At 48.4% G+C, this 16533-nt stretch overlaps 1 protein-coding gene across 1 annotated transcript; it reads left to right on the top strand.

The window, feature by feature from the left end:
* Window positions 1-399: 399 nt before the first annotated feature.
* kcnj3a (potassium inwardly rectifying channel subfamily J member 3a) lies at window positions 400-16226 on the top strand. The gene is made up of 3 exons (XM_029136859.3): window positions 400-2238; window positions 3025-3241; window positions 14341-16226. The coding sequence occupies exons 1-3, from the start codon at window positions 1561-1563 to the stop codon at window positions 14934-14936; spliced, it is 1491 nt and encodes a 496-aa protein (XP_028992692.1). The 5' UTR covers window positions 400-1560; the 3' UTR covers window positions 14937-16226.
* Window positions 16227-16533: the final 307 nt, after the last annotated feature.

Raw genomic sequence — 16533 nt, 5'->3', positions numbered from 1 at the left:
TGTGTGTGGGTGTGTGTGTGTGTGTGTGTGTGTGTTCAGACCACCTCGCGTGTGCAGAGAGAAGCCTGGGTAACTATGGTGTGGGTGTATTCCTCCATGGCCGCGGCGCTGGTAATGTGATAAGTGAATGTGGCGCCGTGCAGAACGGCGGCCTCTGAGATCGAATACGCGTTCGCGTGACCGTCAGCAGCATTTTCCCCCCCACACGCACAACTTGTTCCTCCCTCCTCGGCGGCCGTGGGCGCCGGTGACCCTGAAGAGCAAGCGCTTGTGAAAGTGCACGGCTGATGGAGGGGCCGTTCCTTGATCTGCAGATACTGAGTTGATAAAACGAGGCGAAGAATGGAGCTGTGACCGTAAATCTGTGCTCCACGTAACATGAGGTAAAATGGTAACATGCTGAGGCTTTTGTTACTATTTTTACCAGCTAGATTGGATCATCGCAGCCTATTAACAGTTTTTGGCAGTAACAGCGCCAGTTATTGGCTGTTGGAGGCAAGAAATGTGACGTTCTTTGTGATTATGTAAAAGCCATCATGAAATATTGACTGCAGTTTCATATATTTGATCACTTGTGTAAAAAAAAAAGAAAAATAACTGTCAAATCAGGCGAAAGCTCTTCCCTCCTCCTCCAAATTGTCTGTCTTTGTAGTACCACTAGGCAACAGCGAGTGCATCATTGGAGCCGTGGAAGTGCGCAGGAGCCGCGCAGCGGAATCAAATGGAAAGAAGCTGCCAAAAGAGCATCTGATGGATCTCCGCGGTCGAACCACGAGAATCCAGTCGACGTTTTTCTGAGAGAGGGGAAGAGGTCCCCGAAAAGCAGCCTGGCAGTCGGCGTCGACGCGCGCCAGCCCCAAAATGACGACAGCGGGACGGTGATTTTTTTTTTTAACGTTTTTATTATTCTTCCTCCAGCTCGTCGCTTTCTTTGCGGTCACATGCTTGGATGCAGCTCATATGTGTTCACGCCACGCCAGAAAAAAGAAAACCGGAGGAGGACCGGAAAACTTACCGATCTCCGACGCGGCCGCGAGCGCGCGCAGACACGTCTCACCCCGAAGCCTGCGACTCGTCGAGCAGAGATATCGGGGCTTTTAATGGAGCTCTGAGGGACTCCCAACTTTGGCGTGAGAACTTATACTCTGTGAGTGCGCTTCCCCCGACGGGCGATGACTAATCCACGACGCGGCAGCCGATAAACCCGCAGAAGCCGACTGCGACGGGCGCGTTTGGATTTCACATCCCGTGCGTCGCTCGCGCCGTCATATGGCTCCTGTCCTCGGGGTTTGTGAACTGTTCCCAGATTACCTGACGTTCCATGGCTGTCGTGCACGGCACCAGTAGCGCGTGGCGAGAGAGGAGGATGCAAGAGTAACTGGGGGCGAAGCACCGCGCACTTTTATCGCCTTATTCCCAAAGAGGAGACGGTTGCGCGCGGGCATCAACGACTGCAGCAACTACGACCCAGACCTTTTTTTTTTTTCCTCACCCATTTTTTTTTTTTTTTTTGCACTCGAACGAATCCTTCGCTATTCCTCTCGCTGCTGCCATCGTAGTATGTCTGCACTTCGAAAGAAATTTGGGGACGATTATCAGGTAGTGACCACCTCATCCAGCGGGTCTGGATTCAACCAGCCTCCCCCCGAGAAAAAGAAGAAGAGGCAGCGGTTCGTGGACAAGAACGGGCGATGTAACGTCCAGCATGGGAACCTGGGTGGTGAAACCAGCAGATACCTCTCAGACTTATTCACGACACTAGTAGACTTGAAATGGCGCTGGAATCTCTTTATTTTCATCCTCACCTACACGGTCGCCTGGCTCTTCATGGCCTCTATGTGGTGGTTCATCGCGTACATTAGAGGAGACCTCAACAAAGCGCACAATGACAAGTACACGCCGTGCGTGGCCAACGTCTACAACTTTCCCTCAGCCTTCCTCTTCTTCATAGAGACCGAAGCCACTATAGGATATGGCTACAGATACATCACAGACAAGTGCCCCGAGGGGATCATCCTCTTTCTTTTCCAGTCGATCCTCGGATCGATCGTCGATGCCTTTCTGATCGGCTGCATGTTCATCAAGATGTCCCAGCCCAAGAAGCGGGCCGAGACGCTGATGTTCAGCGAGCACGCGGCGATCTCCATGCGCGATGGGAAACTCACGCTCATGTTCCGCGTGGGCAACCTGCGCAACAGCCACATGGTCTCCGCGCAGATCCGCTGCAAATTGCTCAAAGTAAGTGACGCTGCTCGGTGGCCCGCTGCGTGGCTGCGTTAGGAATCTGCGCGCAGCCGCCTAACGCAGGCGCACGCTTAACTGTAGTTCAAAGGTAAGAGGTGGACGGAGCTGCACCCCAGCATTAGCTCTGATGGTCACGAGGTGCGGTTTACATAATGATTGCATACATTTGTATCTCTCAACTTTGACGCGAGGCTACGGCAATATTTACCTTTTAACTATTGACTGTATTTTCTAGATTCTGGCACGGTTTACATTTAAAATGGGCCTGTGCTGTCGTTCTGAGGGGGATTTTGCCAGCTGTTCACCCCCTGCCGTCAGAAATGACTATAACTTTATACACCATCTTGGTAAAATGCAGAAACCCAAGTGAGATTAATCGTTGGCTATTATCAAGTCTAAAGTGAGTACAATAGCAATGCATTTTATCAAAGGCCACCATCTTGGAAATAAGTGTTCTCTGTTCAGGTGGGGTTAAACCTAATAAACCCAATAGCATCCAGGAATTGAAATCTGGTGATTTGATTCATTTCTTTCAACAGGGGGGGTATTTTTAAACTCATTCACACTTCACATCATGAGCTGAGACGGCTATTCTTTCAGCATTTAGGAAAATTATAGTCATTTTTGTGATAGGCTGATGATTGGTTGCTCTGATTGCACCTAAAATGTGAAAAGACAACACAAAGGCCCCGGCTCAGCCCGCGGATGCGCCGGCGTCGCCGTTCCCCTTTGCCCCAACACCGAGCGGCTCTGTCTCTGTCTCCTCCTGCGCTCCCTTAGTCTCGCCAGACGCCCGAAGGAGAGTTCCTCCCTCTGGATCAGCTGGAGCTGGACGTGGGCTTCAGCACCGGCGCCGACCAGCTCTTCCTCGTCTCGCCGCTCACGATCTGCCATGTGATTGACACCAAAAGCCCCTTCTACGACCTCTCCCAGAGGTCCATGCAAACGGAGCAGTTTGAGATTGTAGTGATTCTCGAAGGAATCGTGGAGACCACAGGTGAGTGACGGCGAACGGGCTTCACGCGAGACCGCGTTGCCTGTTACACTGCTGCACCTGGTGGCTGCAGGCCGCCTGTCCAGTAGCTGGTGGTGTGTTGTAGGCATTGCATTATATATCACTGAGCATGAACTCCTACTCTTAGTGGTACGTCAAACATCAGTGATTTTATTCTGAAGGTATGAGGTAAAACACATTGTATCCAGGTCAGTGTCAGGCTGCACACATTTCCCCTTTTCTCATCTGAAACTAATTCCATTTTCCTCTTTGAGCCCCAGCGTCCCCACCTAACCTCAAGGCTACTTATTCTCCCAGGGAATAATGATTTGCTTTCTAAGGTCCCTTTGGAATTAGGGAATTCCATTTCCACGAGATGAGTAATGCCCTGAGTGAAACTCTCCACCGTGGCCGTTTTAAATGCGAGCGTTTATTCGACACAGCTGATGGAGGTGTGTGTGTGTGTGTGTGGGGGGGGTGCCTCCGGTGTTGGGGAGCAGTCGTAAAAAGGCTGCTGGGGAGGCGAGCGGCATATGGAGGAGTGACAGGGAGCCTCGCAGGCTGACACTGCACACGGCAATTAGCAAAGATGCTCAGGCCCTGATGGACAGATTGGACTTCGGCTTAGCAGTTTTATTAAAGCGCCGTCGCGGCGGAGGAATCGCTTGTGACGTGCCGCATTCGCCGTACGTTATGTGTCACTGTGATGAGACTCGGCGTGTTTGGAAACACGGCATGCAGCAACGTTAATGCGAAAACTAACAATGGAGTTTGCAGTATTTTGTATTCTTTGTAAAGTGCTAAACAAGCCCATCTGAGTCTGACCTGCTGATTTCCCTCAGCATCCGTTCTCCTTTTATGTCCTCTGTTAATTATTTGATAGTTCACCTAATAACCTGAAATCGCAGTATGAAAAGTGATCTGAACGTGATATTTCCATCATTTTAATGAATATGAGAACAATTGTAACGTGTAGCTAATTAACCTGAACCTGCTCCATGCCATCAGTGTAGGGACATGATTTAATTACTGATATATCCGATATGTGAAGTATTTCAGCGGCTGATGCTTGTGTCATGAGCGGTGATCCTTTTCCTGCTTCAGTTCTAACGATGCGCCTGCGTTTTCAGTGTCGTTCCGTCGCTCGCGTTCACAGAAAACCCCTCATGGACGACCCGTTGTGGTGTTGGTGGGAAAGCTGATGTAGAAACAATCTATGGTTAAAAATTGATGTACAGTGAAATTCTAAATCCTCAGATGCTTTCATTTCTGGGCAATGTAACTCTGTTTCCATGGCAACCTCTCCTTGAGTAGTCAGGATTGCAGCGTTGCACCTAAACTTAGGTCTTTTATTCCTATGGTATAGGAATCATAACACATTTCGGTAATAAAGCAGGCGAACGCGTCACCGGCCGCAAAATGAAATTGCTTTTGTTGACAACATCATCTGGCTCTGAAGAGGATCTCCTCTAAAATATGACTCGCACACGGAGGCATTACTGTACCATCAAGCCGTTGCTCACTGGAACAGGTGATACAGCAGGGAAAGAATGAGATGAAATATTTATGAGGCCTGGTGTTTCCTAGTGAAGGAGCTGTCCGGCTTCCAAGATTGATGTTCTTCTGTTCAGTAATATGTGGAAAAACTGTGTGGAGGACATATTAAAAAAAATAATTCTTCACTGCTGAAAAATTACAGCTGACTTCAGTCCTTCCACCACATAATAACAAACACGACTCATATGTAGTAAACTTTTGTTGGATCACATGAATCTGTTGCGCTGAGCTGAACTCAGAACACGTAGGAGTGGCATCGTTCCACTTTGCCGTGACCTTTGACGGCCTCTGTGCTGCGGAGCTGTTCCTTTTGAACAGGAGCCCATGGTGGTGTTTTGATCACCACCTCGGTACCGTGCACCTTCCAAATGAGACATGTAGGATGTCTGGTAGCGGCAAATCTGGGTCTGGACTTAGGCCAGTTGCCGCATTGTGGTAACCAGTCGTTTATTTTTTTTTTTTTTTACTGGGGATAAACAAGCTTTACGTCACTGTGCTATGAACTGACTGTATGGAGAGAAACCCGTTTGGCGTCGCAGCTGAGTTCACAGCATAGACAGACACAGTAAGAATCAATACAAACAACGCAAACCCCATAATTCCCCATCAAGGAGCCTCGGTGTTATTACAGTGTCAGTGGCTACGGAGCAAACGTGCACGGCAGGATCTGCGCCGGAGCCTCATCCCCCGTCACCTCGGTGCTGAGTTACTTCTGCATTATTAGCGCTTCACCGACGTGACAGGTGTTTGGGTTTAACGCTGCTACAGCGAATAACAAGGCAGGACCGAATTCCAGCCGATGTAGGTGGCGCGCGCTGCTTTGTGCAATAAATAATGATACGCGGACAATGCAGTGAAAAGGGTTCGGCTGCAGAGTTTGGCGATTTGTTAACAGCAACATCTGCTCAGCTGTGATACGCTGGAGTTTACTGGACAACCAGACCACGTTTATTCATATGCTCATGTTGCATAGATACACACATTTAGCATTTCCCTCAGTCAAGACATAATAATTTACATTATACTTACAGAAATCTTTAGTGTATTGTGAATGTGCTTGTTGCAGCTAATAGGTGCACGCCTGTGCGACCTCCCCGTTTGTTCCCCGACTCCTGTTATGACGGGAGAACTCGGCCCGTCGTCGTTCCCACGGCTCCCCTGACCTTTGACCTAAGCAGGTGTCGAGGCGCGTACGGCACGTGTGCAGCGCCTCCAAATGAGCGCGTGCGACCGCTGCCAACGCCAGCCGATCCCTCTGCGCTGCTAGGTGTGAAAGCACCTTGTGATATAATGACGTATTAGCTTTGCAGGGTCACGTTCCTTGTTCCGACGACGATGACCCGGCTTTGACTCACCGGCTGATTCAGACCTACTCGCGGTCTTAAAATACACGGGGAGTTTGGATAAGCGTGCCATTAACACCAGTAACGCTGTTGCACATTACAAAGGCTTAAATACCAAGCCGGAGGCAATCTGTTCGTTATCTGAGCGGATCTTTGAGAACCAAAATAAACTGTAGCGGCCAGTAACAGCCGTCGATGTTCTCTAACCGTGAAACCGCCCAGTGCATTGTAGCTAAGGTTATTTTAGGCTGGTTCAACGGCCGCTCCCTGAAACACGGTATGATGATTCGGGCTGCGTGCAGCCGAGGTCTCCTTGAGGCTTTGCAGAGTGCGTTCAAAGTTGATGAAAAGAAGCGTGAACTGTGTCGTCAGCATAAAAGTCCTCCTCGATCGTTGAGGTGGATGCACCCACTGTACAGCATGTGTGCAGCCACCACGCTCGCGGTGAAAGCGATAAAGTTCTGCAAATAAATTAGCTTAATAAGTGTGTTCTCCCCCCCCAAAGGAGCCGAGCTCCTCAGGATTTATAGTCCCAGCGTTGACTCTGTGATAAACTCAGATGTGTAAATATTCATTTAGGCTCTCGTATTTGTTTGCTCAGTGAGTTTCAGGCAGGCTCTTCTGGTGACAAAGCAAATTTCGACTGCGGGCAAACACGCTCTGCGTACTGAACTAATAATTTCAGCGTTTGAAAGTGATTTTCCCCCCGACGTCTGTCGTCGCGCGCGCGGGTCTGTGTCGCATTTCACATAAGTTGATTATGAGGCAAATTGAATTATAAGAGCGCCTCTTTATTAAAGTTGCGTATTGATCTGTGCTGTTTTCACAGATCCCCCTCTTTCCACTCCCATGCGAGGCTTTCCTGTGATTCACTGAATGAAAAATAGAAAATCCTAGCAATCTGCTGATTTTAAAACGGGTGTGGGTGGCAGGGGCAGGTTGGATATACTGTAGACTGGATCCACTTGTAATGTTTATTCATGCGGCTTTACATGCTTAACTACAGTACAGAGTGTGGCTACAGACACTAGCTTCACATAATGAACTGCCTGCGTGTGCAATGATTTAAAGGTGTATTATTAAAATAATATCTGCTTTTGAAATTAAAGAAAATAATTTTAGAATCATACAAATGTACCTAGAGATTTTTGATATATCAATTCTTCCTGTGATGAGAGCCCGATTTCTTGGCCTGCATGCAGTGTAACAATAATACAATTATCAAAGCTGCAATGGAGGCTTTGTGTAATGCATTTAGAAGATGAAGTGAAGTATAGTAATAGCTCTGATGGGCGCAGTCTCGTCGTAAAGGCAGCAAACAACAGTCAAATTATTGGAAACATCTTTTTCCTCTCATTAAAATGCCGGCCAATGTCACGGCCCGATCTGTGTTGTATCATCAGCGGCCGTAATTGAAATGAAAATGGAGAGCTTTGTGTTGCACCCGGGGCCTAATAGCTCCAATCATACGAGCAAGACAGCCCCGGAGGTCTGGGCAGGGCCGGATCTCGGGTACGAGCCGCGAGACCCCCCACTGGGGGGAGCGGGCCGTGATTCAGTCACTGCCCGGCATCGCCGCAGCCCCGCGGGTCGAAGGGTTAAAACGGGCTCGGTGTGGAAGTTAATGCTTCAGATCAGGTGAGAGCGGGCGAGTCTAATTAAATCTGCTGTGCTCGGGGTGAAACTCTGGAGAGAAGTGCTTGTCTCCGCTGGGCTCCACTCGAGGAGCTGAGGCGATAAGCCACATGTTTGGATACCTGCAGCTCCTATGTTCAAATATTTTTTCATGATTTGGATTCACAAAACCTATTACGTTAATATTATTATCTATTATTTAAGCTTTACTGTATAGTTTGATTGGACCGTAAAAGACACATTGAATGCACACATTTAAATATTTACTCTAAATTGGCAGCTACTGTCCAGTATCGTGAGTCAATATGCTCTGCACACAGGCAGATATTTAGCTTGAAGGTTGTATTGAAAAATGATGACATTCATATTGCTAATGTTAGATAAACAAGACTATTGAATGTCTCTGAGACTCACGAGGCTCCTATGTTTACCGTAGCTACTGTACCATAATTGCAGCGGGGATGAACTCTGCATAATGGGCATCGCAGTGAACCAACTATGACATACTGAGATTCATTATGCCTTTTAGGCGAACTATGCAGACTTCCCAAGGGGAAGTGCGATAATTGTGTCTTTAGGGATTTGTCAAGTCCCCATTGGAAGACAATAAATCATTGGTAGTTTCGAGGTGTGGTGGCAAAAAAAAAAAAAACCTGGGATGAATTTGCTCAGTGGCGAAAGCGAGCAGAAATGCACTCGGCGCAGACGCCTCGGTCTCCTCGTCACGCAAGGAAGAGTTAGAAATAATTGACTAGGTCGCTTTTGTTTTCGTCTCGTCGCTGCGAGGAGGCTTCTTGGCTTCTTTCTTTTTTTTTTTTCTGTGATCAGCAACACCACCCGGCGCCCTCGCTATTAACCCCCGTCTGGAGGGAGGACGGACACTCGGAGACGTAATGCTCTCCACTCGGTTGAGATTATTGCCGCGGGGGGTGGGGGTGGGGGGGGCTGCGCTGCGCTCGCAGCCTCGGCCCATTGGCAGCATTGATCGCGGGCGCTGCAACTGTCCCCGAAGTGCAGGTGAATCAATCCCGGAGCCTAATCACAGCGGCCACACCATCGTGTTGTTCCTAAGGCGGGCTTCCAGCAGGACCCTCCTCTGGGGGCGTCTCTGTCTATTTTTGTCACTCAGACACAATTTTATGGGACTAATCTGCTCTCAAGTGCTAAACATGGAAAAAAGACCCCCAAACAATAGGCACTCGAAACAATCGTAACGGTGAATTACTGCTCTTTAGCGCGATTTAAGCATGAGGTCTCCTTCAAAGGGGCTCCTTTGTCCCCCTTTCTGCTGTAATTCCTCTTCATGATTTAAGTAGATTTAATAGCGGAGATCGATGCGAGATTGCAGGTTTGGCCGCTCTGTGTGTTTTAAGGGCAGAAAATGTTTTACTGATCATCCGGGCGCTCGATACCCGCCGAAGAGAAAATCATTGACATCCGCAGCCGGTGTGAACGCGTCCCCCGTGCGATTTTTCTCACATGACACTTAGAGGGTTGTTTGGTTTAAAGGAAACCCATCGATCGCCGCTCGGCCCGGCTGCCGGCGTTGGGCTCTGCCTCCACTCGCTAATGTGTGCGGCGCCGGCTGCGCTAATGGCCCGCAGCCATATGTTCCTGTAGCCTGCCTGACACCCCACCTTGCGTGGAGTTGGTTGGCAGCACCCCCCCCCCTCTCCTTCCAGCAGCCTCCACACACGAGCTAGTGCCTCGGCATCCGGGCGCTCGCTCCCCTCCCCCACAGCAGTGCACTTCCCCTGCCTCTCCCTCCATCTCCTCCCTCCTTGTTCTCGATGCTCAGGCGGCGCTGTAAAAAAAAAAAAAAAAAAAAACTCAGCTGCAAACAACTGGAAGGAGCCTTTACTAATGGACTAAACTGAATGCAGCTGAAGGTGGTGGTGGGTGTGTGTGTGTGTGTGTGTGTGTGGGGGTCTTTCCATCTTGGAAAAGTCAAACTGTGAAAAACAGGTCACCGGATGCTTCTGGATCCTTCTACATTTTACCACTTGATGGTGGTCACCATAGAAACAGATAATCAGACAGGTCTTTGTGGCCACAATAGTAGTATCTGCACCAAATGGGATTTACCGTTAGATGTATTGTACAGTTCGTTCCAACCTGGGTCACATTTTACTGAAGAGTCGACTGTGAACAGCCGAATTATTCACAGCTCCGTTGCCCAGTTGTGTGAATAGAACCAGCTCTGCACCCGAATTCTCCACTTTTCATTACCTTCTTCATCTCATGTCTTAATATGTTGGTGGTGAGGAAGCAGTTCTGCTCCTTGTCCTCCGCAATGAGAGCAATAATTCTCTGGAACGGAGGCTCGTCCAATCCAACAGCGCCGCTGCAGCGTTCCGGGTCGACCGCCAGCGAGCCGCACCGAGCCGCACTCCCGAAGTCCAGAATTCCCCGCTTGTTTCTGCCTGTGTTTTACTCATACATAACACTGGAGCTGCTTCCGCAGCCGCGATAGAGCGTCAGGGGACTCGGCTGACAGCACTGCAGTGGTGTGTGTGTGTGTGTGTGTGAGTCTGTGTGTGCGTGTGTGTGTGAGTCTGTGTGTTACTGTGTGTGACCATTTGAGTGACTGAGTGTAAGGAGAGCCAGACAGATAGAGACACACAAAGAGTGAGCGGGAGGAGGGTGATAGGGAGGTTATTTGTGATTTTTGTCACTAAATAGGAGGTTGCGAAGAACTCTGACGCCCACCTTCCTTTTTTTCCGCGACTCGCATTGTGTGAGTTCATCTTAGAGAAGTCATCTGAATAAACCTTCATTTTCACAGCTCCTTCAGCGTTGACTGCCATGCGCTGGTTTCCTGTGGGCCGTTGAATCATATAATAGCACAGATCTCATTAAAAATTCAAATGTCTCAATTGAGAAGGAGCCCGGAGGATGTGACGGCGCCGTGACGTGGCTCTGGGCTCAGGTCCTCCCGGGGCCCGGTGGGTCGGGGGGGGGGCAGAACCAGGCACCACGCGGCCGCTGCGTGACCCTGCGGCCCCTTCGGCCCGGTTAGACCTCCGTCAGATATCAGCGGATATCGCTTCATTCCTCTCAGCTACTATCAAGGAGCGCTGGCTGCCTGCCTCCGAGTTTACATTGCTTTTCGGCCCCAGCCACCAAACAGCGCTTTATCTCCGCTGTCACTCCGCCGGCTCCGCGGCTGTTTCACTCTGCGAGAACCCAGAAGCAGCGAGCTCTGCGTTATCGAGGAGGAGTGCGTTTATTTAGAGTCTGGGGCTGAGATGGCTTTTGGGCTGCTCGGTCCAAAGGTTTATTCTTGGCACAACCTGCTCCCCTTTCTTAGTCCATAATTGAATCAGACCGCGCGATGCGATCGCACCGATCGCTGCATCTCTGAAGTCGTCTCCAGTTGGGGAAATTTCATTTCCTTATTGGGATTATTCGCGGCTTCAGTTAAAAACGGGTTTTTTTTGCTGAGCGGGCAGGAAAATCACAGCACATATGGATACTAAAAATGTTTTTTCCTCCGTCTTACTTTTAATGAGATTTGTCTTGAATTTGTGGGTTCAGTGGAGGATTATTGTGACGCCGCCGTCGGTGCTGCCACATGCTGGAGATACTGGCTTTGGGGGGGGGTTACTCGCAGTATGTGTGTACTGTAGTAACAGAATGTACAGGACCGAGCCATAGCGTGCGTTCGCCTTCGCTTTTGGGATGAAACGAGCTGCTAGTTCTTCCTGAAAGTGGAGAGATGAAACAAAAGTGGCTCTTTTTTTTAATCACGCGCGCTCACTTGTTTTCACGGCTGACTTAGTGCAATAGTACAGTGATTAACAGTCAATAGTTTGATCCGGCTCGTCTCTAATTTGCTAGCACAGATAAAAGCTGCTTTCATCTGAGACGCTGATTCGACGACTTTCACCTTAAGTGAAAGGCGCCGGTGTCCCGTCACGCTGCCCTGTTCACACCCTGGCTTTAAAATGATCACAAGGACATTTACATATGAGAAACAAGCAAAGAAGCAAAGAAAGACCAAGAAAATGAGACTGGACCAAACAGGTGATTTGCACAGACAGGATGGATGTGGATGCTGAGCAATGGAGACTCAGGTCAAACCCCCGTCCAGTTATCCTCATAGAGATGGAAGGCTGTCACTCAGCTTTCACCCTTTAACGCACAGTAACACGGGATCCGGTCCCTGTTTCAGCTGCCGCTCGCTCGTTCTGAGGAAACAGAGCCGCCACTGTGTGTTTATGGCACGTTGCTGGTGTGATAGCGCATGTGAGTGCTAACGTTACACCGTCGTGCGCTATCTGTGCGCTGATAGCGGACAGTGGAGGGGGAGAGCTGTCGTCTGCTTTATCGTAGGTGACATTTGTAATAACAGGCCCGACCGTCGCTGATGAAAGGTCACCGGAGGCCAAGCTGTGATTCGGCCCGTTACGATGGGAGAGCTCCCATCGCGTAAATCCATTTTGCTCGGACTCTAGAGCTGTAGAGATGATTTGAGCCTGCACTCGATGGAAAATCCATTTTGAGCAGTTTGGGTGCTTTTTTTTTTTTTTTTTTTATAACTGTGAGCTGTGTAAGGCAGACGCTTTTGTTTTATGTTGTCACTGTTAGTTTTTTTGCCCAAACTCAGCAGCGAAAAAGGTTTATGGCTGTCGCAAGCACACATTCCTACAGTTGTTTCCATAGAAACACCGAGTCCTGGGCAGTCGTGTGTTTTAGAGTTACATAAGGCTTTTCTAGTAATACAGTGGAAATACAGTCTCTCTTAGGTATTCTGATTTGACTGGATTTCTATTTTTAGGAGTAATCGACACAAACCCAAGACAATAAAACAACAAGGTTTATTATTTACTTAGAGCTGTTTGTGCTCCGTGTTACGTGACATCCAGCTCTCTGTCTAGCGCGTTATAATCAGAACGTTTTCATCTCAGATTGCGTTGTGGCCTGACTGGCACTTGATGCGCACAGGTCACATGAGCGTGGGCGTCGCAGAGACTTTAGGAAGACGGCTGCACATATATACGCACGACGCAGTGTTTACAATTATGCAACGGCTCCGGCACCTTTAAGTAACGCATGGAAATGAATTTATGTATGTTATTAATGACTGATTCTAATTAAGCTGAGTGGAGAAGGGTAGAGTTCAATTATTCGTGGGCTGAGTGGCACAAAGAGGGGAACGCGAGCAGGGACTCGGCCTCGCGCCTCCAGGGTTTGAGTTTCCAGAGACAGATGTCTTAGAGTAACTCCTACACCATCTGCATGAACAATAGAGCATTAATAATGGGTGAAGCTGGTTGAATATTACCGAACTGTGTGCGCGTCCAGTCCGCGTCGCTTGCTCAATGCGGAGCTGATTAAACGGCTGTTACGGAACCTACACGGGGAGAATATCAGAGCGCGGCTTTGTCAGATGAGTCCGCGTGAGCTCGTTAATGATCAAATGGTGACTGTGTTTTGACTGGAGGCAGTTTAACAGGCTCACAATACAATAAGATTTTCATTCACACTTAACTCTCAATTGCTTTGGCCCTGAAGTTCTCATTAGCTCTGCACGCTTTATTCACCGCTGCACACTTCCATACGCCTAAAGGCTCCTGGTCTCTGAAGCAACAGTGCAGAAGTAATACTGTGAATACCCCAAACGCTCTTGATGTTCAGCCGCTCACACAGCTGGGATCGCGCGCGCGCGGGGCTGTTATCTGTGAATTATTCCGTGACCTTGGGAATAAGGCGCCGCCGCAGATGCCTCCAGTTCCTGCGACGGCGCCCTCACAATCAGCGGTGTCTCGCTATGAACGGGCTTGTTGTGTTGCTTCGCAGCCAACTGCCGCTGCTCGAACAATATTAAGGTGGTAATTAAAATATGTGATAATAACTTACTGCATTTGCTGATTTCCTAATGAACTCCAACGAGCCCTAACACGAGTGCCCCCACCGAACACCGCCACAATTAGATGCTTTGTCTGAGGTGTAAACCTAATTATAGATTTTCTATGCGGACTGTCAGTAATAAATGGACGTTTGTTTCCAGCACTGTTGTTAACCACGCAAAGATAATGGGGTTTGCTTAGTGTTGATTAAAAACAATCACTCATAAACATCCAGGTTTGCATGAAGCTAAACGCTTTTGCTAATTGCTTTTGTTCGACCACAGTCAAACCAAACAGAAGACTGAAGTCTGACACAGGCTCCTCCAGTTGTTTCAGAACAAACTGGGCATTTCTATCGTCAAATGAGTTGTCACACTCACCCGATAACTCAGCCGTATGCTTAATTATTCTTCAAGTTAGCCTGGAAATTGCTCATAAACATCACGTTCAGAAACTGAAAATCAATTAAGCTTTTTATTTAGACAGCTGCCTCTGTAATGGAGTACGTATTCATTGAGGCAATTTGTCTGCAATATTGTTTGCTTTGTGATCTGAAAATGGCAATAATCCTAGTGAATATCATATTACGGCTTCTGGTGGAGCAGTGCCAAGTAAATAATTAAATCAGGACTGTACTGTGTCGGGCTGCGGCGAGACACTGACACATCATTTGTCATTTGTGAAGCCTCAAAGTTGGTTGTGCGTTCTTTCGCAGGGATGACTTGCCAAGCGAGGACGTCTTACACCGAGGACGAGGTTCTGTGGGGACACCGCTTCTTCCCGGTCATTTCCTTGGAGGAAGGCTTCTTCAAGGTGGACTACTCGCAGTTCCATGCCACGTTCGAGGTGCCGACCCCCCCGTACAGCGTGAAGGAGCAGGAGGAGGCGCTGCTGCTGTCGTCGCCGCTCATGGCGCCGTCCCTGTGCAACAGCGGCGAGAAGAACAGCTCGCTGGACTGCCTGGAGACGCTGGAGGACAATGACAGCACCACCAAGCTGCCCACCAAGCTCCAGAAGATCACGGGCCGGGACGGCCTGCCCAAGAAGCTGCTGAGGATGAGCTCCACCACCTCGGAGATGACGTACAGCTTCGGCGACCTGCCCATGAAGCTTCAGCGGATCAGCTCCGTCCCCGGCGTGTCCGACGACAAGCAGACGGGAAAGGCCTCCAAGATCAGCACGGAGCCCATCAGCAAGTCGGTGGCGGACTTGCCTCCCAAGCTGCAGCGGCTGGCCGGCGGAGGAGGGGGCCGCATGGACGGACACCTGCCCCCCAAACTCAGAAAGATGAATTCAGACCGCTTTACATAAAGCAGGCCACGCATTTTAACTTACGCCACCCGACTTTATTTCCTCACCCGAGGTCCTTGTACTACTACTAATTTATTAATGGACATGGATATTCTTATATTAAAGGAAATGTAACATGTGTGCACAGGTACCTTATATGAAGTAGGGTGACGGAATTGAGCACATTTGTCCGTGGATGTGAGTGTACATGCGACGATGAAAGACCTCTAACTTTTTTTTAGGATGATGTACAATTAGCACAATCTGGCATGTAAGAAACAGCGCATGTAGAGCAGACTCTCTCCTTCTGGCATGACATTTATCGATATATTATTTTGCAAAAAAACAAACAAACAAAAAAAACAGTTTCATTGGTGAATTTACAGACATTGGAAAAATTGCACAAAGCCATACGGTTTATGACGTGGGGAGGCCACATTACATGGTCGGAGTTCGTGGCGGCGAAAGGCACATACGTTTGTTTTGAGTTGATTGCTTTTGTTGTTTAATGTAAAACTGTGGCAATGTTACGTTGACTGCATGCTCCTCTATTTGACTTAGCTATACAAAGGTAATAGACAAAGATGTTTAGCCTTAATTATATTACCTTTTTTTCCATTTTCATGTTTGTTCACAGCTGTATTTTTGGTATTTCATATATAGACTATTTTACCATGTGTGACTTTATGACTTTATTAGTTATCAAAGACGACCTTGTTGCTAGCGGATGCATTTTCCAGCTTAAAATGCATCGTGGGCACGGTACGACCAGTCTGAACTGGGCACAATGCTACGCAATTTTCACTTGCTTATTAAAGTAACACTTAAGTTGAAAGAGTCGACATTTGTACGTGATAAGCACAAAGCAACCGTCATATAATCCCCTGTGATATTAGGAAGCATTTATGGGCATTGTGTCATAACTTAACTGCTTGGGGCAGTAGTTCAGTACTGTGCAATCACTTTGTTTCATGCTACTGTAAAACAAAATCAACTTAATCTACAGTATAGGCCTGTGTGCTCACACCACACGCTGCAGGATTTCAACTTAGGTGTTACTGGTTAGATTTAGAGGTGGACCTATAAGGAAATCATAAGCTTTGTCTTAAGGGCCCATAATCTCCCTCCTCTGTGATGAAAGCAATAATATTATAATGAATATAATCTTTCTATAGCCACAGGGTCTATCACAGCCCCGTATTCATTATGTTTACTGAATTCATGCCATGAAATCTGGTTTTCTCTAAATGCATCAAAGACATTGTATGATACCCAACCTCTTCAGGAATAAAGATCTAAGATAACTGTTAAGCATCCTGCTACTTTGACTAGATGTGCCGCATGGCTTCCCAGTTGTCAATAAGCCCATTAACGGGGGAGGTCGAAATGACGAAGGACCTGGGAAAATTGCAGCGCGGAGCGAAGAACGGCCATGTGTGGGTTTTATCTACGGCAGCGTGTAAGTCCAGTCATCACCCACAGCTGAGCTCTCGCTCCATTGTTGTGGATAGGAGCGTTTTCATTGCCCACCCTATGGGAATAAGGCGGCCTTGTGGGAAATGTGCGTTCTCTCCTTTCTGCCAAGGCTCCCGTGTTTGTACTGTGAAGACGTGAAGCT

This window comes from Betta splendens, chromosome 21 (assembly GCF_900634795.4).
Source record: "Betta splendens chromosome 21, fBetSpl5.4, whole genome shotgun sequence".
Classification (NCBI taxonomy): Eukaryota; Metazoa; Chordata; class Actinopteri; order Anabantiformes; family Osphronemidae; genus Betta; species Betta splendens.
Note: the sequence above shows the minus strand (reverse complement) of the source record. Positions and strands in the feature narration are given on the sequence as shown.